The sequence below is a fragment of the Tripterygium wilfordii genome, chromosome 12 (genome assembly GCF_013401445.1).
Source record: "Tripterygium wilfordii isolate XIE 37 chromosome 12, ASM1340144v1, whole genome shotgun sequence".
NCBI classification, from domain to species: domain Eukaryota; kingdom Viridiplantae; phylum Streptophyta; class Magnoliopsida; order Celastrales; family Celastraceae; genus Tripterygium; species Tripterygium wilfordii.
The window spans coordinates 597574-620707 of NC_052243.1; the positions used below are offsets into that span (position 1 = coordinate 597574).

Consider the following 23134-nt stretch of genomic DNA (forward strand, 5'->3'; position numbering starts at 1 on the left):
TTTGGCTTAATATTTCTCGGATTTTGTATTAAGAGACTCAAAATCTTGTTAACACAAACAGATCTCGAGAGGACCAATGTGCACTATGCACTAAATTTTTTTAGAAAAATCATAATTACGTAGTATTTAACATAACGAATTCAATAATATATTTTCCGTTCGAAACAAATCAAATTCAATGCGATCGTTTTGAGATATTATTAGATTTAAACATTGAATGTTTTGAGATTTCGTCGGATTCATTATATAAAATATTATACATTTATGATTTTTAAAAAATTTCCTAAAATTTTTGGTGGGGGAACCGCGCATAGTGTACTGGTTCTCCCCAATCCACAAAAAAAAAAAAGTGGGCTTGATTTGATAGTCGCAAAGCATTTTGATAAAATCGATATGAGGATCCCAAGTAATTATTACAAGCCACTCACATAATCAAGTCCTAATTAATTATTGGGATAACATTGGTTGTGCTACAAAAGTAGTCCACCTAGAAAGTGCATTCTTTAATAAACATGCCGATCCAATGTAATGTTGTGAACTTTCAAGGAAATTAATTAGCGCAAAACTTGGAATTAGAACGCCGTCCAAGATTATTCTGTGTAACTATAAATTAAGCAAATGTTAAGGCTACTTAATTAGGATCTATAAGCAGTTGTACATAGCATAACATACATTTTAAACGATTATAAACCACATTTACAACTATAATCGTGAACCAAACATTGAAATAGACCCGTAAGGTGCTGAATTCAATTTCCATTGAAAGCTATACTTTTGTTGTTATACACTGAGTTTTGTCTAAACTTATTATATTATTAGGTGAAAATTTTATGTACATGCAAACTTGACAAACCCGAGTTTCGGAGATATAAAAAATTGAACCATAAACTTTGCATGATTCTACATCAAAATGGTTTGCCACTTAAGAATAAATTCAATTAAGTTTTTAATCTTTTTTTTCTTTTCTATATTTTTTCAAAATGTTCTAAATCATTTTCAGTGACCTTTTTTGTAATGACTCAGGTGGGTCATCAAGCCCAATGATAATACTGAAAATGGGCACAATTGATGCCACAAAAAACTAGCTCTCTCTCTCTCTATTCACAAAACAATCATAGGAAGATTCCATCACTATGTCGTCACCAATCCAGGCAAAGTTTGGAAAATACAGTTCACACAACCTGCCACGTGTCGCCAACCCATTTACCCAAAAATAATTAAAAATACAATAGTACCCCCTTAATCCGTATATTAATACCCACTAAGCCCAAACACATAAACTCTTCCCCCAAACGTCTCTCACATTATTATTACTGCTATTATTTCAAAAGATAAGCACACTTTCTCTCTTACAAACCATTTCAAGCACCAAAACAAAAATCCCTCTCTCTCTCTCCCCCTCTCTGTACTGAAGAATAAGAGAAGAACAAGTTCATGGAAATAGCGAAGCCAAAGATGGGGTTTGAGGAGACTGAATTAAGGCTAGGGCTGCCAGGAAAAGTTAATACTGAAGGAGGAGAAATGGCAAGGAAGAGAGGCTTCTCTGAGACGGTTGATCTGAAGCTCAATCTTTCGTCCAAGGACTCCGCGGCGTCCGGGGAGGATCTGAATGAGAAGGCAAAGAATGTTGTGGAGAAGAACCTTCTCTCTGCAGCTGATCCAGCTAAGCCTCCAGCTAAGTAAGTTTGCATATATATTTTTTTCTATATCTAGTTATTCTGTCATGATTTTTTCTGATTTTTTTATTTGGTCTCTTTGGGTTGTATGATGAGGTGCATATTGATGGCATGATTAGGGTTAGGTTACCATAATTTTTCATGAGAGAGAGAAAAAGAGAAAGAGTTGGAGGGAGTTTAGTGTCCTTAATTATATGTTTCTCTCTCCCTATCTCTTTTGGCTTAAGACTTAAGAGTGCCAAGAACTTCAATGAAACTAGGGACTTGATTGTTGTTCAAATTAAGCTGTTAATTTTTTTTCCAAGATTCAAGCATATATGTGAGAATTAAGAACAAATTGAGGTTTTATGTTGTCAATTGTTAAATTCTCTTACATTACTTTTTTTTGGTAATCTCTTCAATATTCTATATATCTTTGTTAGGACATGATAAAATAAAAAATCGAACTTAGGATTCTTATTGTAATTAAATGGGTGGCAACAAACACGCTTGTTAACTAGATCCTCTGTAAGTTTCTTCTACGTTTGGATCTGATGTAGGACTATACTCTCTTAATTACAAGAATACATTCTAGTAGGATCGAACACGAGCCTGGAATTGCACAAAATTTGATAGATTGACTTGTTTTGACATAGTTGTTTTAATATTTTTAGATACTTTCGTAATTTCCTTTTGTCTTAGTTTTTCTTATTTATTAGGGTTATAATCACCTTAGAGATCATACTATGCTTTTATAAAATATTTGAGATTGTTTCTCTCTCTGGTGGATTCCAAACTTTCAGTTTCATGTGTTTTACGACTTAAACATAGGTTTAGCCTTGATGTTGCATTTTTGATTGCATCATGACTTTCAATAGAATTTTCCCACATATTGTAATTTAACTTCACATCTTGTTCAATCTTTCTAATTTTTCTTAATTTATTGAATTGTAAATCTTCTGAACTATTTTCTTTTACCCTTGAAATGTGTAGAAAAATATCCTTTTGTTTATGGTCAAATAACTTGGATTTAATTATCCAAATAAAATAATAATAATAATAATAATGTAGGGCACAGGTTGTGGGTTGGCCACCAGTGCGTTCATTCCGAAAGAACCTGATGGCCGTCCAAAAGAGCACCGGAGATCATAAGGAGAAGACCGAGAAGGTCACAGGAGCGACTTTCGTGAAGGTAAGCATGGACGGTGCACCATATCTTCGCAAGGTGGACTTGAAGATGTACAAGAGTTATGAACAACTCTCTGATGCCTTAGGAAATATGTTCAGTTCCTTCAGTACTATAGGTTTGTGTATAATGTATTGTTAATTATTTAATATTGTTTAATTGAATTACTAAAGTATAATGATTTCAATTAGGTTAATTTATGTGGATTGATAATTGATGTAGGTAATTGTGGACCACATGGAATGAAGGATTTCATGAATGAGAGCAAGCTGATGGATCTCCTCAATGGCTCTGATTATGTACCAACTTATGAAGACAAAGATGGTGATTGGATGCTTGTTGGAGATGTTCCATGGGAGTAAGTGTTCCCTCTAATTGTTCTCTTATAACTAATAGTATAATTTAAGCCAATTACTCTCTTTTTATAACTGTCAACGACACCACCGAGCTTTTCTATTTTGGGCAGTCAAATACTTAGACTGAATAGATCGCACACACAACTTGCCGATAAATAAATTGGGTCAAAACCCAATGCAAAATAGAATAAGGATAGATCCCACTGGAAATCGAACCATGAAAACCTTACAAGCATACGTCTTTGGCTGAAGCTGATAGCCAACTAGGCTATCCTATTTTTTTATTTTAAGCCAATTACTGTTAACTAATACTCTTGCATTTGGACCAGGATGTTTGTTGAATCATGCAAGCGTCTCCGAATTATGAAAGGAAAGGAAGCAATTGGACTTGGTAAGTCTACATTTGGAAGCATAAATTGTTAATCTAGTATGGTATTTTTCCTCAATGCTTGGAACTTATTTACCTTCATTGATTAATTGATCAGCTCCAAGAGCTATGGAGAAGTGCAAGAACAGAAGCTAGGGCAATGAACAGCAAGACCTGCAGCTTCTTTCATGTGCGATACAGTATATGCATATGTATTGATCAGGGTGTTTGTGTATTATGTTTTTATGATATGTGTCACATTGTGAGATACTTGGTAATTATTACCATATGAGAACAGTAAAACAGTTAATAACTCTTTCATATAAGTTCCAATACTTGGTCAATATGTCTTGCTTTGTTTAGTAGTTGCCAATGGCTTGTCTCTAACAATTGTAATAATCAAAGTTGTGTTTTTCTTCTAATTATTTCTTCATCGGATTCTTTGTTTCAAGCTGTGTATTTTGATATGTATGGGTGATGTTCCATGAACTTGTTAAGGACAAGGAACAATATCATGTGCTTGGTTGATGGAGCATTAACTCATGCCCATTTGTTTAGGTTGGTCGATTATTTTTATTGTTGTTAGTTTCTGTTGTAGATGTAGAGGCATTATTGCTGCTTGTATCTAATAATATATAAAGAAAACCGTATCAACTCGAGAATTCGATTCGTACCATGAGCAATATCTTTATGACCATGAACTAAGTTTTGACCTAATTTACCATGTTGAAAATTTTTTATGCGCCCGAGTTTTACGACCCGAGTTTAAGCCTATGTCAATTGTCCAAGGTAAACTTGTCCGTTTCATTTTTACCAAAACAAATCGTATTCAATAATAATATTCTGGTAGTTCCTTATATTAATGCAGACAATGAAAGAAGAATGAAGAAAAAAACTAGTGGAGGCAGCAAAACCGAGAGTCTCTTTAATATGCAAACATGGGCTTTCATGGGTTTGACCATTGATTTAGGTCCCATTGGTGTTAATTGTGAATTAATGATTTGTGCTGGCAATTGCTAATATGAAATTGATAATGTCACTAGGTTATGAAGCAACATGGGCCTAAACATTAACTCCATTTCTCTTTCAAAATCTTGTGTCTGATCTGTCTGAAAGCAAAGCCCTATTCATGGGATTGGTCCCATGACCATACCATTGCACCTAAAATTTTTTGGAATATTTTTTTCCTCAAAACAAAAGGTAAATTTGTCATCAAATATTTTAAATTTCTGAATGGAACCCTATATATGGGCTTGAACGGAGTTAGCATGATCCCCCGAATTACAAGGGCTTCGCTGATCAAACTCTCTTCAAGAGACAATGATAAGATTTCAGATTTCTGCTTGTGATTTCCTTCGGACCATCCTTACAATGGCTTCATGCATAGTTTCATAAAAACATGCTCTATGCAGTCCAGACTGCTCTAACACTGCCATTTCACATAATAAAGCCAATTCATCAACCATAACTCACATTTCACATGATAAATCTTACTTAAGCAGAAAAATTCAACACTACCAAGAGTCAGGAGTGAATTCTGTACTGTAATCAGTCGCTGCACTGAGAAGGCTTGCCGCCGCACAACAGCAGCATTGGAAGAAATTGCACAAGACATGAACCTTTTATTCAAGAAAAGAATAGTTAATCGGGACTTCAAAGTCCATAGTTTATATCATAGTATTGCTTATGCAATGAACTAAAACAACATTTGACATCTTTCTGCTTTCTCTTGTGCTTGAACAACAGTTGGCTGATGCTGCTGAGGTAAAGGCAATTCTACCACCCTCTTGGCAATTACAAGTATTTTGGATCCACAAGGTACACAGCCTATGGGAACTTACACGAAAAGATACAGGTAAGAATGGCGTCATTTGATCAGTCCACAAGCACATTACAGTGACGAGTCTCCATCTTTCTTCGCTTCTTATTTTCATCAAAAGTCTGTAAAGAGGAATAAACAGTAATCATAGTTTTTGCATTTTCAAAAGTGAAGCGAGCATCAGCAGATTTCCATAAGCTCTTTTTAACGAAGTTACAAAGATGTATATGTGAGTCATTAGTGCATTAACAAAAGTGTTTAACATACTTTGTTCAAATCAAACCTCCGAAAACAACACATACAGCTACTAATGCATTTTTAAAAAAAATCATAAATATGTTGTACTAGAGTCTACTGTTGAATTTACCTGCTGAAAAAGAAAATGTGGAACTTGAACCCTCTTTGAACCATCAGCGAGACGTTTACGTGGAAACTGGTTTTCCAAGTCAAAACTATTTCTGACCTGCAAGCATATGTAAACACATGGAAATGAAAGAGATATGAGCAAGAAACTCTAAAATTGCATAACACAATCTATTTAAAATCACAGAATGAACAGGTTACCCTTAATTACCACTCAATCTCCCCTAAGAGCGCCCCAGAACTAGCAAACATAGCTTTAAAAGGATCACAGAATGCTCTATCGAGATAACCATATTTTGTGTTAAACACAGATATATATTATTTGACATGGTTCATATTGTTACCAGTTGTATAATTCGTCAACTCTGCAATTGTTAATAATTCTTCAACCACAGAGCACATCAATAAAATATAAACAGTTGAATACTCAGGAATAAACTATTTACCTGGCTACGAATGGTAAGAATCAAGGAATCTTGACACCCTGATGCATGCACACTCTCTAAACTGGGGCACTGTAGGAGCAATCTATCTGTGCAAATAGAAAGAGTAGAATACATTGGAAAAACAACATTTATGAGTGCTCTAACAAATCATCACGAAGGATAAAACAATTGAAATATTGAATCATATACTGCAGAAAAATAAATAAATCATATACCAGGATGCAAATTAGTACAGGAGTTTAGATTCAGATCATTGAGTTCTGGGCAGTTCAAATATAGAGCCTGCATTTAGATTAAAAATACTTAAAACAATGAGAGAAAGACCAATCAAACAGGCACACTGTTATGCTGTTATGGTAAAGAAAATTCTCACGTCTAAGCCAGAACAACCCCATAAGCTGAGCTTTTTTAACCGGCCATGTTTGATGATGAGCTTCTGGTACATAAGATGTAGCTTCTTGTTAAATGATAACTGCAACTCAGACTCATTGCTTTCTTCAGTTGAAGAATACTGAGAATTTGGATCCGATATAGTCATTCCACAGTCCATGATTTCAAGAAGGGGCAATTGAGCAGTAGCAAACTGAACGCCACCTGAGAGGGTAAAAAAAGGTTAATTAATGAACAGAAACTCATAGAAAACTATGACTAGGAACATGTTCAAGTCAGTTTGAAAAATTTAAGGCCGTCAATGTATAGTCCAGGTATGGAGTTTACTTGATGTGATGTTTGGACAAAGAGCAATTAGTAGTCTTGACAATGTTGCAGGGAACACATTGCATATCATCCCAATACCACTGTCGCTGACACTTGACCTGAAGCAAGATAGTAAAGATAACAATATGATCATGGTAAAGGTTAGACTACAGGCAGGGAAACAAATCAAATCATCCCATGCCAACAAAATAGGAACAACATACCCACTCAGATCAAGCAATTCCAATTTCGAATAGCTTGAAGCAATGGCAGCAACAGATGCATCTGTGATTTCAGATCCAAGAATAAGTGAAAGCATTCGCAACCCCCTGAAAATGGAGCATTCAAGCAGTGATCAAACTTACTAATCATGGTTCAGCAGCAAGTCTCCCTCAATAATATCATTTAGGTTAACAGAAGAGCAGGGCAATTTGAGAAAAGAAATGAGCTAATACTGTTTGGAAATGTTTTATTTACAAAACCATAAAACAATTTACATTCATAAAGTGCACAAGATGGGAAATGCCAGATAAGAAAACCGTGTTGCAAACCTTAGGTTTGCAGCTGTAAGAGCAAGCACAGCGGCATGAGAAAGACGATCTGATGCAATGTGTATGTTTTGCAATCTTGGGCATGTCCTTCCCAAACCATCAACCATTGTAATAAGATCAGTACTATCATTTTCTTGGCGAGAAAAATCTAGAGAAATCTCCTTCAAATTGGGGCAGTTAAAAACCTACAAAAATAATGCTCAGATAAGCAAAAAGAACTTCACTAAGCTTCCAATGGAATTTTACAAGGGAGAGAAAAGTGAATAGACATAAAGAAATATCAGTCCATTGTAATAACGGCAAAAGAATAACTACCATCTTAGCGAGAGAATGAAGGTCCGCGAGCCAAAGTGTAGAAAGACTAGATGAACAGAGGGCAAAACCCCCTAAGTTTGTACACCCTTCCATCTTAAGGCTTGCAAGACATCGTTTATCAACAACGAAACGCCCTAGTTCATCTCTGCATATAATGGACACCCTCAATCAATCAACAACATTTCTAAACTTCACCTCTTCTCAACATTCACACAGATTACTAAACAAATAAATAGCAAAAACCAACATCACCCAGGGAATTACAAGTTCAAAAATACAAGGAAACAGAATAAGAGTCATTCACTTGGCTCAGAATTGCACCAACTATACCAGTTTTTTTTTTCTTTTTATTTGTCGTTTTAATTGTGCAATGGGATGGGGATTTAAGCCCCTGCCTTTAGGCAGAATGGTGAGGAGCTTCACCACTTGAATTAGCCGTGCTCCTCTCAACCATACCAGTTTCATATAACATCAAATATTAATCAACACCTATTTTGACAGCATCATCATCATCATCATAACCAAAGTCATCTTGTAGGGTTCTATAGACAACATGCACATCACTTACACCAAAATACTTATTAGCAAATCTGCCCACGAAAGAAATGCAGATCCCCCAAAATAAACACTAACGGAGTCTCATAGCATCTGTGCAAACAGGAACCAGTAAAATATAAATCATACCCAGTGATCCGGTTGACCGAATTATGAGAAGTAGAGATCTCCATAAACTCCAAATTCGGGCAAGAAAATGCAATGCAAGCCAACATTGTAGCATCCACATCACTGCAATAATCAACAAACAGGAGGAAAAAATTGAGATCATATCAAATATCAATTTCAACAACATCTCCGATCTGTCCAATGATCCGGAAATACTATTTGAAACAAATTGATTTGTGATTCTTTGTTCTTAATCCTACATGTTAAGATGATCTTTTTATTTTAAATTTTTTTGCAGAGTTGGATCTGATTTGTAGTCTAAACTCTTCTTACACGGTTGTTTCTTTTGATAATATATGGCATTATATCGCCCAGATCCACACTATTTCTGTGAGATCTCAAAGCAAAAATGCTCCGATATAATTCTGAACCTCAAGTAAATTTTAATATGCTAATCAAACAGTGCCGCCATCCATTCCCTAGGTTATTGTAAATCAAACGCTAGCTCTTTCATCTCTCAATTCTATTCGTAGATCAACTGGTATATCATTATAGTAATCATAATAATATTCCATATCTGATCTAATATCTCCTGATCGTGTTTCGTTTACCCCGTTCACGTCAAATTATCTAACCCTAGATCTGAGTGCAACACACAGCGAGAGTCCGTCAAAAGAGATCCTAACCTTTCCATTCTAAGTGTGAGCCTAACAAGGTTTGGACACTTCTGCAAGACCAATCCAGAAAACCCGAGCTGAGCTCGAGCAGGAACCCTAAGCTTGAGTTCCTCAGCCGCTCTCCACAGCTTCCTCACCGTCTCCCTCCACCCCGTGCAAACCTTCGCCGCCGAAGACAGATCCGCCGGAGGAAGCCTCCTCAGAACTTCCCAAAGGCAGTTCATCGGTAATCCCCCCAATCTCGACAGATCCGGATCGGTTTCCTGGATCGAGATCGCGAACTCATCAATGTCCGTCGTCGGGGACTCACACTGGAAATCGATATCGTCGAAGGACAGCGCCCGCCTCCGGAGGTTGGAGTTTGTGTGGCGCTGGAGAGCTTGCGGCGGCCGGACTGAAGAAGCGGAGGATGTTATAGCGGCGGAGGAGTCAGCTGGCGTAGCCGTTGTGATTGTGGTGGAGTTCGACGGGGTACCGATGTGGCATGTGTGGCCTTTCTTCGGAAGGCCACATCTGCCGCAATTATAGCTACCGCGGTTCTTCTTAGAGTTCCTGAAGTCCAAGAACGGGATGGGAGAGGCCGCGCCGGACGGGGAAAGATGGGACTGGCGGTGCATACTGATACGGTAGAGAAAGACGGACTGAGAGAGAAAGATAGAGAGAAGCAGAGGAGGGAGAGAGGGAGCGAGAAATGTGAGGCGGAGAATTAAAGGGGATAGATAGAGGGAGGATGGGAGGGTTTGGTAGCCATGGCGCGGGAGATTGAGCAGCTTTGGCGCCCTGGTTTTCAAGTGAAAACAGGAAAATAATGAGGAGGAGCGTGCTGGTTTGTTTGAAATTACCGGGTTAACCCTTCATTGGCGCGTCAGAAGGTAACAAAGATGTCGTCTGTGTTCAAATCTGCGTTTTCCTTTTTGTTTGATTTTCCAGTTTTCCTCTTTTTGTTTTTATTTTCTGGATACTCACACGTGTATTTCTAATAATGCATTATTATTGAATTAGACATACTGTAATCGGAAATAAATTTAATTCTTAACAATATTTCAAATCCAAATAAAAATAAATTACAATAATATGTACAATCATATTTTGGTTTCATACATGAACGTAATCTAATACTCGTAAAAGCGTAGCATAAATTTAATCCAAACAACTTCTAATGATTTGTCCGCTCCGGGTCTAAGACCAACACGATTTTATCATAGAAAAATGACCCTATTAATTGATAGTGATTAAATATTTATCAAGAGAAGTGGAATACAAGTCTTAATATTGAATTAATAAAGTTGTTTTGTATGACTATCTATTTTCATATTTGAAAGAGATGAAAAAAATAAAAATATGAATATTTTATTTGATACATGAACCTCTAAATAATAAATAATAGATTGAAATTAAATTGGACCATTGATTTGGTAAACAAAAAAAAAAGGGGGAAGTAAAGCTATTAAATTGTTAACAAAATGTTTTGATCGAATTTATAAATTCGTGTATATAGAACATTTTTATATGACCAGTCAAAAAGACAACCAAGCGCAAATGTTGCTGCCCAACAACCAAAGATGTGGAGAGAGCAAGGGATTAAATAAATAATATATATTGTATTCATCGAAGGCCCAAAATATTATAGTTTTTATGAACTGGGCCAGCTAGCTATGCATGTTCAGGCAGATGAACAAGCCCATAATTAAATAAGATGGGCCCATAAATCATCAGTTTCCCCAGGGCCCGGAGGACGTTCTGAAAGTAAAATTATACGATAATGCGAAATACCGAATTCCTCATGAACTTCCGAAGAGTAAAAGAAGTAAAAGCGAGGCTTATGCAGAACAAACATCATCAATATATATATATAGCACATAGTTGTGGTGAATTCTATAAACATATAATACAAGCAAGAAAGGAGGGGGTAAGTCTTTCTACTGACGAGAAGCTAGGCCTAACTTGATGAGGTGTTGGTGCATATCAGAAGGATGATCATCAAGTTTAGATCTCTCAGGCTGCATCCAACGGCCATCATTGCCCCTCACAAGCCCCTTGTTCTCATCTTGTCTCCAGTATGGAGGGACCAAGTAATGATCTTTCAAGAAATCAGACCCCTTGTTTACCAATGCTGGGTCCCTTCCACTTGACAGCACAAATCTATGCCCTTTTCCATGATATCTGCACATTAAAAAAAAAAACCCTCTTAACAAACTGCTAAACCTACATTGCACAACAGTTTGTAATAAAGAAAACGAGAATATTAAGGATCGCAATATTTTTTGTCACAATTATTCCAAACACTGCGATTAACACACATGATGTCTTGAAAGCTTTATCTTCCAAACATTTTGCGCAACTGTACATTTTTTGTGATATCAAATAACTGGATAGCAAGAAAATAGTTGGCAATTGACTTCATCATCATCCAAACATGGGTTGTACACTTCTACTTGTTTTAAAGATAAGTCCAGCTAGTCGTTTTCACATCTTTTATTGGGAAAGCTCATCTCACTAATAACAAACATGGGCGCATTTATCAACACAACTCATGTACAATTGATGAGAACTTTGTGCATTATTATATTATATGTGACAAAAAAAGTCTAACCAAATAATTTATCAATTCTGGGACATCTCATCAAGCTACATGACATGCCAACTTTTATAGCTATCTCTCTTTAATGTTGCAACTACTCGTCATCTTTAGCAACTAAATTAGTTTGATTACCTCGTAGAACACACTTATTTACAATTATATGCAATCTCAAAATAAATAAGATTTGCATGAGTGGGTGGCACAAACTGTATAGATTCGAAAGGTGTTAAGTTCGATTTTCATTAACAATAGTATTTGTATGCCCACACGTATTGAATTTTGACCTAATTTATTTTATAATCTGATGAAAAATTTTAAGTGCGTAAATATGACCGCCTTAATAAAAAATGAATTAGTAAAATAAAATATAGGAGTTTTGAGTAAAGACTAACCCATCAAGTAAATGCAAGTGAGCCTCCAAATTATGTGCACCAACCGGGTCACCCGTTTCTTTTAAAAACGGGGAGTTCTTGTGATCCAAAGCGAGTTCCACTCCGACGTGCGAGTAACTCCACGGCAAGCCCTCCGCGAGCTTCATCACCATCGGCGGCGCTTGCTCGTTGAACAGAAACCCCGGCGACTTTGGCACCATATCATGCACGTTCACCACTCTCAGCACTTTAACTCCTAGTGATTCAATACGCTCCTTGAACCTCACATTCCCGACCCGAGGACCCGCGAACGAAAACACGGATACGGGCACCGCCCGACTGTCTTTCAACACGTGAACGCCCGTTTCAGCGATGTCAAACGCACTCAAAATCGCCAACGCAGCTCCAAGGCTGTGGCCGGTGATGGTGATGCTGATCTCTTCATTTTGATACATATCGAGAAGTTTTTTGACCTCCGACAAGATCTGTTCTCTGGCAGAGAACTTGCAGAACCGGCAGGAATCGTCCTTGTCAGTATAAAGATCCACGAACCCGTATTCGACCTTCACGGTCCGATCCGGGCAGGGGATTTTGAGGGACGAAATTGGCTTGAGAAAGTCCATTAAATCAGCAATCCATTCAAGCCGCGTGACCGTGCCCCGCCAAGCAATGGTGATATCGCGGCGGCCTAATCGCTTCGAGGTCTCATCGTTAGATACCGCAACGTACCCGATCCAGTTCGCGTTCCTACTCCAGACCTTCGGCCAACGTGACTTCTTGAAGAAGTTAGGGAGGTTGATATTCGAAGTCGCGTAAAGGTATCTGGTGATGTCGTATCCGAGATGAGACATCCCGAGCGAATCGAAGAACTTCCGGCGAGGGAATCTGCAGCTCCCGCAGTACTTTGAATACGGATCGAAGTCGAACGCGTCGTAGCAGGTTTGAGCCATCTCGCCATACCGAATCAACTCGGATCTCAAAACCGGGTCCATCGGATCAAGCAACCCGACCCAATCATCCTGTCCATGGATTTCTCTCCACACATCAGCAATTTGTCTCTCTGTTTGATCGTCATCATGATCTTCTTTTTCCAGGTTTTCATTGTTTTGATCCTTTTCGAGTTCAGTGATAATAGAGGACAAAGACTCGCTAGTCCTCGACAAGACTCGAGCAGCTGTTGTAATACTCCTCGTCGTCGATGAGATGTTGAGAGAATCCAATCGTCGGACCGGCGTCACCGGTAAACAAGAATTTGATCGGAATATTTCGTGTTTGAGAGGAAGGAGGGCGTTAGGAAGAGGAATAGCCATGGTTTGTGTGAATATTGAAGAGGAGGTAATTAACTAGAAAGTTATAGGCTGCTGAATCGCTAGTCCTAAGCTTTCGTGCGTTTTTATGTACAGAAAAATTATATTAGATTAGTGTGCATGTGATTCTCGAGGTACTATCGTCGAGTCTGGGTTGGTTCATGGTTGTGAGGGTGGTCTTGGTCAGCAATGGCGACTTTCATACTTGATGTCATCATTTTCGAGGGAAATACGTCATTTGCCTTCATTTACTTTTTTTTGTAATAAAACACGTTAATTAACTTAAAATTTATTATATTTTAACATTATTAACATCATCCAAAAAACTCAATAATACATTTTAAATCATCATTTAAGGTTCGTTTGATCCAGACTGTAAATGTTATTTTACAATATATTGTTGATTGAATAATTGAATTAGATAGCTAGAGATTTTTGATGCCGATACTAGAAAATATGGACCAAGCTTGGATCGTATCAAAGGCATAATAGCATGTAACCACAAAAAAAGAAGATACAGTAGACAGAAAGCCATATGAAAAAAATAATTGGCTTTCCCTACGTGTTTGTTGGATGCATCCTATCGATATCGTATCCCTATCTCGGAATGTGATTAGTTTATAGATATAGACAATCTTTCGAAAGTAGATTTACTAATAATCATGTATTGAACTGAGAGGTAGAGAGCAGTATTAAGGAAAGAACCTGATTCAAAGAAAAGAAGATATTCTTATAAAGATGGTCCGGTCGGACCATAAAAAAGTAAAAACAAAAACAAAAGTTCTAACCTTTCTGTGTCAGTAATTATGAGGATATTAAAGATAAAAAAAAAATGATTGACAATAAATCTGTCACTAATCTAGGGAGCATCATCATACCCAATACTACATGACTAATTACAAGAGGACAAAAGAAAAGGACCATTAGTTTTGACACCACCACACTAGGCTTATGAGTTATGACTATAGATGGCTTCAATCAGACACCTTTGCCATACTAATCTATATCCCTCAAGAAAAGCTCAAACCAATGTCATGAGTCAAGTATCAAACATTGTATTCCATCAACCATTCCACATCCGGTTTTACCAGAAATTTCACATTTCTGAAAACCTGCCCCATTGGTTGAGAAAATAAGTATAGAGAAGTGATGTAAGACTTACTTGCACAGGCATGGAAATAAGAGCTTCAGATATATACAGATATAAACAATGTATTGAATAACAACTCTTGGCCTACAAAAAGCACAAATTTTCGAGCTTTCAATTGATGCATTTACAGCTAAAGTTGAATAGTGATGATGATTTCTGGTATCTTTTGTGAAAAGAAAATAAAAAATGATTACTAACAGTATTGGCATGTTGCAGGCATGTATTGAAACTTGAAAGATATATAAATGAAGCTGATTGCACCTTAAAGGACTGACAATGCAGCACAGCAGGCAGTATCCGCGCTATACTCCAGCAGAAGCTTTAACCTCATGATCTGGTGTTTCCTGGAACAGGGAAATATAATTAACAACGTAAACAGATAAGCATTAAATAACTAGTTTATATTGTAACCAATTAGATACTTAGTAAGCTGTCTTAAGACTAAAATAAGCCAGAGAAAATTATTGCAAAACATTAGACTCCACGTCAACAGACACTCCAGCAGCGGCCATGAATGACAAAGCAAAAAAAAGAAAAGAAAGATAAGCATTACATAAAGTAGGCCTCTCAACGGGTCCTTATTAGGCCGGGTAGTATGCATATATCTGGGCATACTCCACTAATTCAGTTACTTGGGTCAGACATTATGTAATTACCCGGCTTAAACGCCGGCATGTTGACAGGCTACCAATAAAAGTCATTGAATTTCAGTGGGGGCAAAACAAAAGACAGAGAACGAGCTGAAGTGGCTGCATTTTGCTTCAACCAATTCATGAGATCAGAATCAGCAAAAAGCTTCTAAGTTCCCAACAAACCTCAGATGCAGGGCACTTCCGAATCTTCCGAGAGGGAGTCCTCATTGTGACAAACTCTTCAGCTCACGTGGGGTGAATCCCAACTGTGGCATCAAAGTCTGCCTTGGTCAAACCAGCTTTCACCACGACTGCAAATCCCTATGTAATTGACAATAAACAATAAGAAAGCTTGTGGAAGAAATTTCAATGAAAGCTGTGAGAAGCAAAGGCAGAAACCTGCACTATTTCTGGCGAATCTTCACCACACATAAGCAATCCCAAAACTCTGTCTGTCATTGCACAGACTATAAGCTTCATGAAGACACGATCTGGAAGCCCCGAGAGAGTGGCCTTTAAAGGCCTGAAGTTTGCTGTATAGACATCGATGTCACCGTATTGTTGTATAGCCTGCAAACAACCTTTAAAAATTATGAATGAAAGATACCCCTTGTCCAAATTGCAATCATGCCAAATGAATTGTCACCTGTTCCTCTGTAAGACCAACTTGTCCGATTGGCGGCTGGGAAAATACAGCAGACGGGATAGCCCTGTTTGGAGGGGGGAAGGGAATATAAAGGTCACGTATTATTGTATATCAATTCACAATTTCACAGAGATGATAGCTACACAATCATGTTACTGATATTGTAGAGAGTGTAAGCTACATGCCTGGTTAAGAATATTCACTTTTATTAATTAGTAAAAAACAGCATGGACAAAGACCACACAATTGATCTTGGCTCGATTACATAGTTATGTTAGAACTTTGAATTAAACTTTAAGGCTTGGATTGCATCTACAACAAGTTGTCAACCGATGCTTCAGGACTATCAAAATGTGGGTTCTACAAGATTCTACAGTTGGTTGGGATAATGCCACCCATGTGAATGGATATTGTAACAACATATTTTATGTACCAAAACCCCCCCAAATGGACCAAAAATATGGGATCATCAGAAGATTTGTGACATACCTATAATCAGGTTTTCTTGGCTCATTCTTAAATAGTGTGTGCCAATACCATTCCCTCCATCAAAGCAACTGGGGTCAAATTCACTCTATCTGTAACATCTCCAACTGCCCAAATGGAGGGAACTGATGTGCGTGAGTATTCATCAACCTGGGGAGATAGCAAAGAAAAAAGAATTTGTAAGAAATATTAAAGACCAAAAGTATAGCAAAGGAAACCAAAAAAAGGGAGGAACATGAAGGCACAACCTCAATTGCTCCATTCTCGGTCATTTTTACTCCAACCGTCTCCAACCCCAAATTGTGCATTGCAGAGAAGTTCTCATTAAATTCACTTCACAATTGATTTATCCTTTTTATTTCATGCACAGAAACTATAGGTGCTTTTAAATTATAAGAGTTGGTATTATTAGGTATCCAGAGCTCCCAGAAATGGAGAATCCACATGAACCAAAGAAATGTGTCTGAGCCACAAGCTTTTATGGAACGGAGCCAACCAAAATGGAATAAATGTGAACCTTAGTATTAGGCCTTCGTCCAGTTGCAAACATGACATGTGAGAAGCCTTCAACTGTTCCCTTGTTCGTCTTCAATGAAAGAGAACCTTCTGATGATTTAAGAACAGCTTGAGGCGACTCCTCTGTGTGGAACTCTATTCCTCTTAAAGACATCTGCTCTGCAACAAAATCTCTGATCTACATGAACAAAAAGGCATAAGGTTGTATATTATTTAAATGTTAGTCTGCTTAATATATTAAATAAGTGATCCGCAACTTTCACATTTCTTCACCTCTTCATCAAAGCCCCTTAAAACTTTTTTCTGTCGAATAAATACATGGACCTCGCTTTTCAAACCATTGAAGATGCCAGCAAACTCTAAAGCGATGTAACCACCACCAACTATTGCAATTTTTTCAGGCCTTGATGGCAAATCAAGAGCAGCAACATATTCAATTCCTGGAATATTAGGCATGAAGGGCCGTCCTGCAACTGAAATTAGTATGTGTCTTGCCGAATATAGTTTTCCACCAACATCAACAATATGTGGGTCCACAATCTGCAGAAGTTTTCCCTCAACTCAGCTAACTTATCTCAACCCAATAAGGGCATTGCATACATAGTTCAAGAAGAAAAAACACTAAATTATAAACAATTATGCATTATCCCACCTTTCCTCGGCCTTCCATGAGTGTAACACCAGCATTCTTTAGAATGTTCTTGTAGATACCTGTAAGGCGCTGCAACTCAGCAGTTTTGTTAGCCATCAAGGTGCTCCAATCATGTTTTGGTTCGGTATCATATTTCCATCCGAAACCAATGCTCTCATCAAATTCATGAGAATACTTTGATGCATACACAAGTAGTTTTTTTGGGACACATCCACGAAGCACACACCTTCATTAGTAAATTCTTAGAGAAATGTTTCTCATGATCGCAGAGAAACAGAAACAGAAATCAAGTGACCACCACAATGCAGCTAACAGAAAAGAAAACGGGCATGGATCTTGAATGAGGACTGGGATTTATGAAGCTAAAGAATTTGATAAGTTAATAAGGAGCATAAAAACCTTCAAGAAGCCATAATTTTCAAACTCCAGAATAAATATAGGAGTATCAACAGCAGCGAACAGAGCAAATGACAGAAACATAGGAGCATATAAAACCCAATCGACTTACGTTCCCCCAACTCCTCCAGCTGTCTCTGAGGAGATTGTGGAGAAGGGTAACTCGCAGACAGCCACGGAAGCCCCCAAATTGGAGGCAAAGCGGGACGCACGGACGCCACCGCTGCCAGCGCCAATAGTGAACAGATCAAAATCGTATCTTCGGGCAGACTCAGCGCCATTATCGGACTCCGCAAGAACCGCGGCGAATTGGCGGCGCTGCTGTCTAGAGTGAGATAGAGGAAGGCGGCGGCTAGGGTATACGGTTTTACTTAGAGAGAGAAACGATGAAGAGAGAGGTGAGGACACAGGGAGTGGGAGCGTAGAGAGGGTGAAAGCTTGGTGAGGTGAGCTTCGTAGTCTTAACAGGAGTGAGCATATCTTTTTCTTGGTTGTGATGGCTTGTGGGTTCTGGCTTCTTCTCTGTTTGGTTGGTAGAGAATTTGAATATATAGCTTTTGCTTTGGGGGATTGGAAGCTTCTGGGCCGTTGGATGAGGATGAGGAAGAGTAAGATAAGTACAGTGGACAAAATGTCTATGAATTAACAAATAAATAATTCATTTTCAAAATTTGGCAATGCAGTTTCAATTTGGTTTTTCTTTTTAAAAAAAAATCCATAACAATATCAATACATATAAAGCTACTTTTTGAACATTCGATAACAATATCAATATGTACAAATCTACTTTTTGAATATTCGATATGAACTTAGGTATACTCAAACTGGCCCACGCGGACAGATGTATGGGGTGCTACAATGAATACATCAAATTGGGTTTTGATAACAAAAAAGTTCCTGTAATGGTGGTTTCCATTGAGAAGAATAGAGAAATTAACTGGACATAATTACCCCATTGGACTTTTCAATATAAGGACTGAAAAGTGATGCTACAATGACAATTCCTATTTAGAAAACTTGCAAACTCTTCTTCTTTGGCTCTCCTAACAGCTTGAAAGCTGAAGATCATGCAGCTTCTTCATCCACCTCTTCTGCTTGTTGCCACCATGACATGGGGCCCAAACCATCATAATCAAGAGATCCCTGAAGTAACAGAATCAGAAATTTATTAAGGAGTAAGCAATTGCCTTCTCAATACAGCAAACAAAGCTCGTAATTTGATTCTATCAGCAAACGAGCAGAATATGTCATAGAAATGCAAGGAGTGCTTCCATAGTTCCATCTCAATATTATTCTACTGCAATGATGTCAGAATGGGGTACCTGTAATTGTTTTATTTTGTATATAGAGCAATTCCAACAAATCATTCAACAATCAAATTCAAGGATATCGAAAATAGAGTTTTTTTTAATCTCCAACAACACAACTATGCAGCTAAAAAAGCTTGATCATGAGAGCAAAAGCAATCAATCCAAACTTCAAACTTATCATATAAGACTCGCTAAATTTATCTACAAAACTCCATTGATAAGTAGAACATTTGGATTAGATTTATGATTACCAAAATCATAACGCCAAACAATCCTTTAAACCGATTAGAATGACCTTTAAACTGATAATGTGAAATCAGCCTTGGAAATTGAGGTCCGCATTTCAGTGAGGAGCATCCGAGCATACATGATAAGATGAAAGTGCAATAAAAAAATCTACAAACAGTGGTTTTTGTGGGAGGAGAAATATCCTCATGGCAAACAAAAATAAAAATCAATATTTGAATACAATGAGTGCAAATATATTCCTTATAAAATATGAAAAACCAGATATTTAGAATTTTCTACCAAGGGAAATTGCTCTAATGCTGCCTTCATATGGACTTTTACCGTTTCATTTGCAGAACTCATGCAAAGATTTACAGCAGTATTTGTAAGTGTGCAGCCATCAGGTCACATCTTGGAAAAACAACACGTTTAGGGGCTGATATCTCCTTGGGCCTTGCTATTGAACTCAACATAAGTATGCCCATCAAAACAAGGTGATATAGTATCCAGTGGCCACAAGAAGTCATGTAACGTTCATATTGTCTCTGTATCAATCTTTTGTACCAGAGGCTGTTGTTCTATGTCTTTTCTATTAAATTGCCTTTTACTAATCCAAAAATTGAAGTTCATATGATGGACTTACAGTAATGACCATAGGTGCAAATGGCTTTGAAGATTCTGGTTGCTCAAGTGGAATTGAAGGATAGTTCACCCCATGAACTCTGAACCTAATCTGGCATTTAAAAACCTAAAGTCAAAAAATGTTTGTAAATTTAGATGTTTGCACAATTAAGAATAGCATAACAGAAACCTCATCTGTCTCATCAATGGGTAACTTTTCACCATCAAATTCCCATGTCCACATAGGTTGGTACCTACCTCATAGGAAAAGAATATAAGAATAAAATTAATAATGAAATGTATAAAAGTATTTAGGTTAAATGAGTTGGTGTAAGATTATAGAGGAGTAAACTAAACCAGAAGCTGAAACTTACCCATTATGTGGGTCAGGCTCAAAGCGAGATGGATTTGGCAAAAGATGAACAGGGACATAAATGTCATCAAAAAATCCAAGGGACACTGGCAATGACAGATTCAGCATTAGTTTCACATACACTTTGTTTATATAACTAACTGACTCAAAAAGAATGCTTTAAACCACCTAACTAATCAAGAAACACCTCCAGATTTCCATTTTAGAAATACAACAACTTCAAGCACAATGATCTCCCCAAAAAAATTGAAGCTCAATAACTCTGCCCATATTGTTCATTCTCGAGTCATTTTGACAGGGAAAATGAGGCTTTTTCTTTGAACAAAGACTAAGGCATTGAACCCGTTTCAGATTGAAGTTATTGAGTTGATGAACAATGAGACTAGCTACATCAAACCAGGGCTCACTCCATCAGCATCACAAACCATACATAGTCAAAATCAAGTGACCAGGAGAAACTCATCAAACAATAGGATTAAATGAAACCACAAATGAATGCACAAGGACCATGATGTTTCGAGAATCACAATACTTATACAAGATGAGAAAGCCAAAGTTTACATATTATTACAGTATGACCAGATTATTGTTTGGATAAAGGCTTTGATGATAATAATAATGGCCAAACGATGATAAAACAAAGTGAGAAGCTTTTCTGATACATACAGCGTAAACCATTAGCATCCGCTTCTTTTAGTTTAGCAGTTATGATCTCTCCCACAAATGGACGAAACAGAAGCAACCTGAACTTCACCTACATGAACAGGATAATTAGATTGCAAATTCATGATAAGATTTTGATGGCTGATCAGTAATTGCTATGGAGTTTTGATAAGGCAAATACACAAGCATAAGTATTTATGGTTCCAATATACCGTGTATGTAGAAGCGCCATCTCCAGGAAAGATAATGCCACCTTTAATGTCTCTGATGTCATAAACAGAAACACAAAGCCCCAAATTCGCAATAACCTTCATCAAAAACACCATCAAACAGTTCTCAGACATTCTTCATCAGGACACAAAATTAGGATATTCACATGTACACGCACGAACACAAACCTTGTCTAAGAACAGATCTTCAAGCACTGACTTGACGGCATCTTGTAGTGGAAGGCTAAGAAGATGAGGAGGCAAGCGTAGCTTGTGCTCAATAAGGCTAAGATTGAACATCGGTACCTTCCCTAAAATAAAGAACCCTAAAAACAACGCATAATCGCAGTGACTTAAGAAATGTACGAGAATGAAAGGAAATAAGAGAGAGAACTGGAGAGCTACCGGCGGTGGAAAATATGAATAAGAAAATGCATGAAACCGGACACTCACCGATTAGGAGTTTGTCGAATGATCGGTACGCTTCACGCCGCACGGTCACTGTCCTCGGCACAGTAAAAGCGAAGCTCCGTCGCCTTCGGCTTCCTCCGTTTTTCCGTAACGATTTTTCTTTTCCTATTTCTTTCTTTGCGCTTTTTTTTCCAGAACGCAGAACATCAAGCGGGCTCACAGCCTACGATCTTTCAATCGACGGACCTTTTGTGCAGCCCAACTATTGAAACTGCTCAAGCCCACTAACGGTACTTTCAACTTTGATTCTTTGAATCTCTTTGAGAAAATAAATTGTGCGATTCCAAATATTTGATTTAAACTTATTTGATTTTATTAAATAGGTTTAAATCAAATAAATTTAAATTAATACAAATTTTCGGAAGAGAAGATTTGATAGAAATGTTTATTTCTATTTTTTTTTACTAAAAGACCTGCAAAATTGCCATTTGACATTGATATATGCCTAAACTCTCGGATAGTCAGACAGGCTTGTGCGCACTTAAATTTGTCTGGCCACGAAAAATCGAAGTCTCACCAGAATATGCAAAATAATAAAAATTGCTTCAAGGTGATCATTGATGCCATGGACACAATGAATTTCAAGAAGACCTAGCAGGGAAAAGGGGGCAGCTAAGTGATTGGGCATACAAACTGGAGAAAGGGAAGGTAGTTTAATTCCAAAGCATATATTACATTCCTTCAAAACATAAAAGTCTAAGATCAACAAGAAGGCAGATTTTGCTGAATTAAAGAGACAATCCAGACTCCTCATCCTCCTCAAGAGAGGAAGTGTAAACGGTATAGAAAGTCCAAATGAGGCCAAAAACACCAAAAAGGATCCACCCAAGAACGTTATTGCTCAAACCAAAAGGAAGTCCAGTTCCTTCAGTGCTCATCCTCTCATCCACCAAAGCCATAGCTGGGTTAGACATGGTTGCAGCATAAGCTGCAGCAAGCAATGATGCACTCATCCCAATCTTTGACTGCAGACAAGGTTTTTTCTCCTCCATTGAACATCTCACTCTCCCATTGCTTCCAATTGATGGCAACCCTGTGACCATATTCCCCATAAGTTGATGAAATCTCAGAGAATTTTACAGCAATTAACTAAAGTGAGAAAATCTTACCAAGAACAGGGGAGGATGATGTGGCTATCATGGGCCTCTTGAGTGGAAGAGCTGCATGAGCTATTGATGTGGGGGCAGTGATGGAGGCCATCTCTTGCTTCAATCAGGCAGATGGGTAACTTGGAAATGAAGACTGTATGATCCAGATATGTTGAGAGCTAAATGAGAGGAGTGTTTTTGGAGATTGATATTTCAGTCTGCCTAATGCACCACCACCACAAGGATAGGTTGGTCATAGTTCCAGATGATCCTCTATCCACACTAGCCCAACCAGTTTAATCCACGTGTCATATAATCCACTCCGTAAGTACAAGCACAC

The 23134-nt window shown here is 37.7% G+C and overlaps 5 protein-coding genes and 1 pseudogene across 8 annotated transcripts; 1 reads left to right on the plus strand and 5 right to left on the minus strand.

Moving 5' to 3' along the window:
* The first annotated feature begins 1284 nt into the window (after positions 1 to 1284).
* Positions 1285 to 4002, plus strand: LOC120011505 (auxin-induced protein AUX28-like). The gene is made up of 5 exons (XM_038862628.1): positions 1285 to 1679; positions 2727 to 2959; positions 3064 to 3199; positions 3527 to 3588; positions 3683 to 4002. The coding sequence occupies exons 1-5, from the start codon at positions 1435 to 1437 to the stop codon at positions 3718 to 3720; spliced, it is 714 nt and encodes a 237-aa protein (XP_038718556.1). The 5' UTR covers positions 1285 to 1434; the 3' UTR covers positions 3721 to 4002.
* A 1154-nt stretch (positions 4003 to 5156) lies between these two features.
* Positions 5157 to 9921, minus strand: LOC120011501 (F-box/LRR-repeat protein 17-like). The gene is made up of 11 exons (XM_038862626.1): positions 9104 to 9921; positions 8439 to 8540; positions 7755 to 7899; positions 7440 to 7624; positions 7113 to 7217; positions 6910 to 7007; positions 6566 to 6786; positions 6408 to 6474; positions 6193 to 6278; positions 5751 to 5846; positions 5157 to 5505 (listed from the first exon to the last, which is right to left on the minus strand). The coding sequence occupies exons 1-11, from the start codon at positions 9709 to 9711 to the stop codon at positions 5440 to 5442; spliced, it is 1779 nt and encodes a 592-aa protein (XP_038718554.1). The 5' UTR covers positions 9712 to 9921; the 3' UTR covers positions 5157 to 5439.
* A 993-nt stretch (positions 9922 to 10914) lies between these two features.
* LOC120011504 (phospholipase A1-Igamma1, chloroplastic-like) lies at positions 10915 to 13583 on the minus strand. The gene is made up of 2 exons (XM_038862627.1): positions 12068 to 13583; positions 10915 to 11257 (listed from the first exon to the last, which is right to left on the minus strand). The coding sequence occupies exons 1-2, from the start codon at positions 13354 to 13356 to the stop codon at positions 11014 to 11016; spliced, it is 1533 nt and encodes a 510-aa protein (XP_038718555.1). The 5' UTR covers positions 13357 to 13583; the 3' UTR covers positions 10915 to 11013.
* Positions 13584 to 13818: 235 nt separating this feature from the next.
* LOC120011502 lies at positions 13819 to 18481 on the minus strand (annotated as a pseudogene).
* An 84-nt stretch (positions 18482 to 18565) lies between these two features.
* On the minus strand, positions 18566 to 21928 carry LOC120011506 (DNA-directed RNA polymerase III subunit RPC8-like). Of its 4 annotated transcripts, XR_005471039.1 has the most exons (9): positions 21689 to 21928; positions 21425 to 21561; positions 21239 to 21334; positions 21030 to 21117; positions 20365 to 20449; positions 20181 to 20244; positions 20013 to 20102; positions 19712 to 19826; positions 18779 to 18974 (listed from the first exon to the last, which is right to left on the minus strand). XR_005471039.1 is itself a non-coding variant. In XM_038862630.1 (8 exons), the coding sequence occupies exons 2-8, from the start codon at positions 21533 to 21535 to the stop codon at positions 18897 to 18899; spliced, it is 612 nt and encodes a 203-aa protein (XP_038718558.1). In that variant the 5' UTR covers positions 21536 to 21546; positions 21689 to 21923; the 3' UTR covers positions 18566 to 18896. The 4 variants fall into 4 exon arrangements, 3 of the variants coding, with proteins under 3 accessions (XP_038718558.1, XP_038718557.1, XP_038718560.1); XM_038862630.1 differs by lacking the exon at positions 19712 to 19826 and having other exon boundaries at positions 18566 to 18974; positions 21425 to 21546; positions 21689 to 21923; XM_038862629.1 differs by lacking the exon at positions 19712 to 19826 and having other exon boundaries at positions 18566 to 18974; positions 21689 to 21920.
* Positions 21929 to 22340: 412 nt separating this feature from the next.
* LOC120011300 (photosystem II reaction center W protein, chloroplastic-like) lies at positions 22341 to 23009 on the minus strand. The gene is made up of 2 exons (XM_038862387.1): positions 22816 to 23009; positions 22341 to 22739 (listed from the first exon to the last, which is right to left on the minus strand). Exons 1-2 carry the CDS (start codon positions 22904 to 22906, stop codon positions 22435 to 22437), a joined length of 396 nt encoding a protein of 131 aa, XP_038718315.1. The 5' UTR covers positions 22907 to 23009; the 3' UTR covers positions 22341 to 22434.
* Between the last annotated feature and the right edge of the window lie 125 nt (positions 23010 to 23134).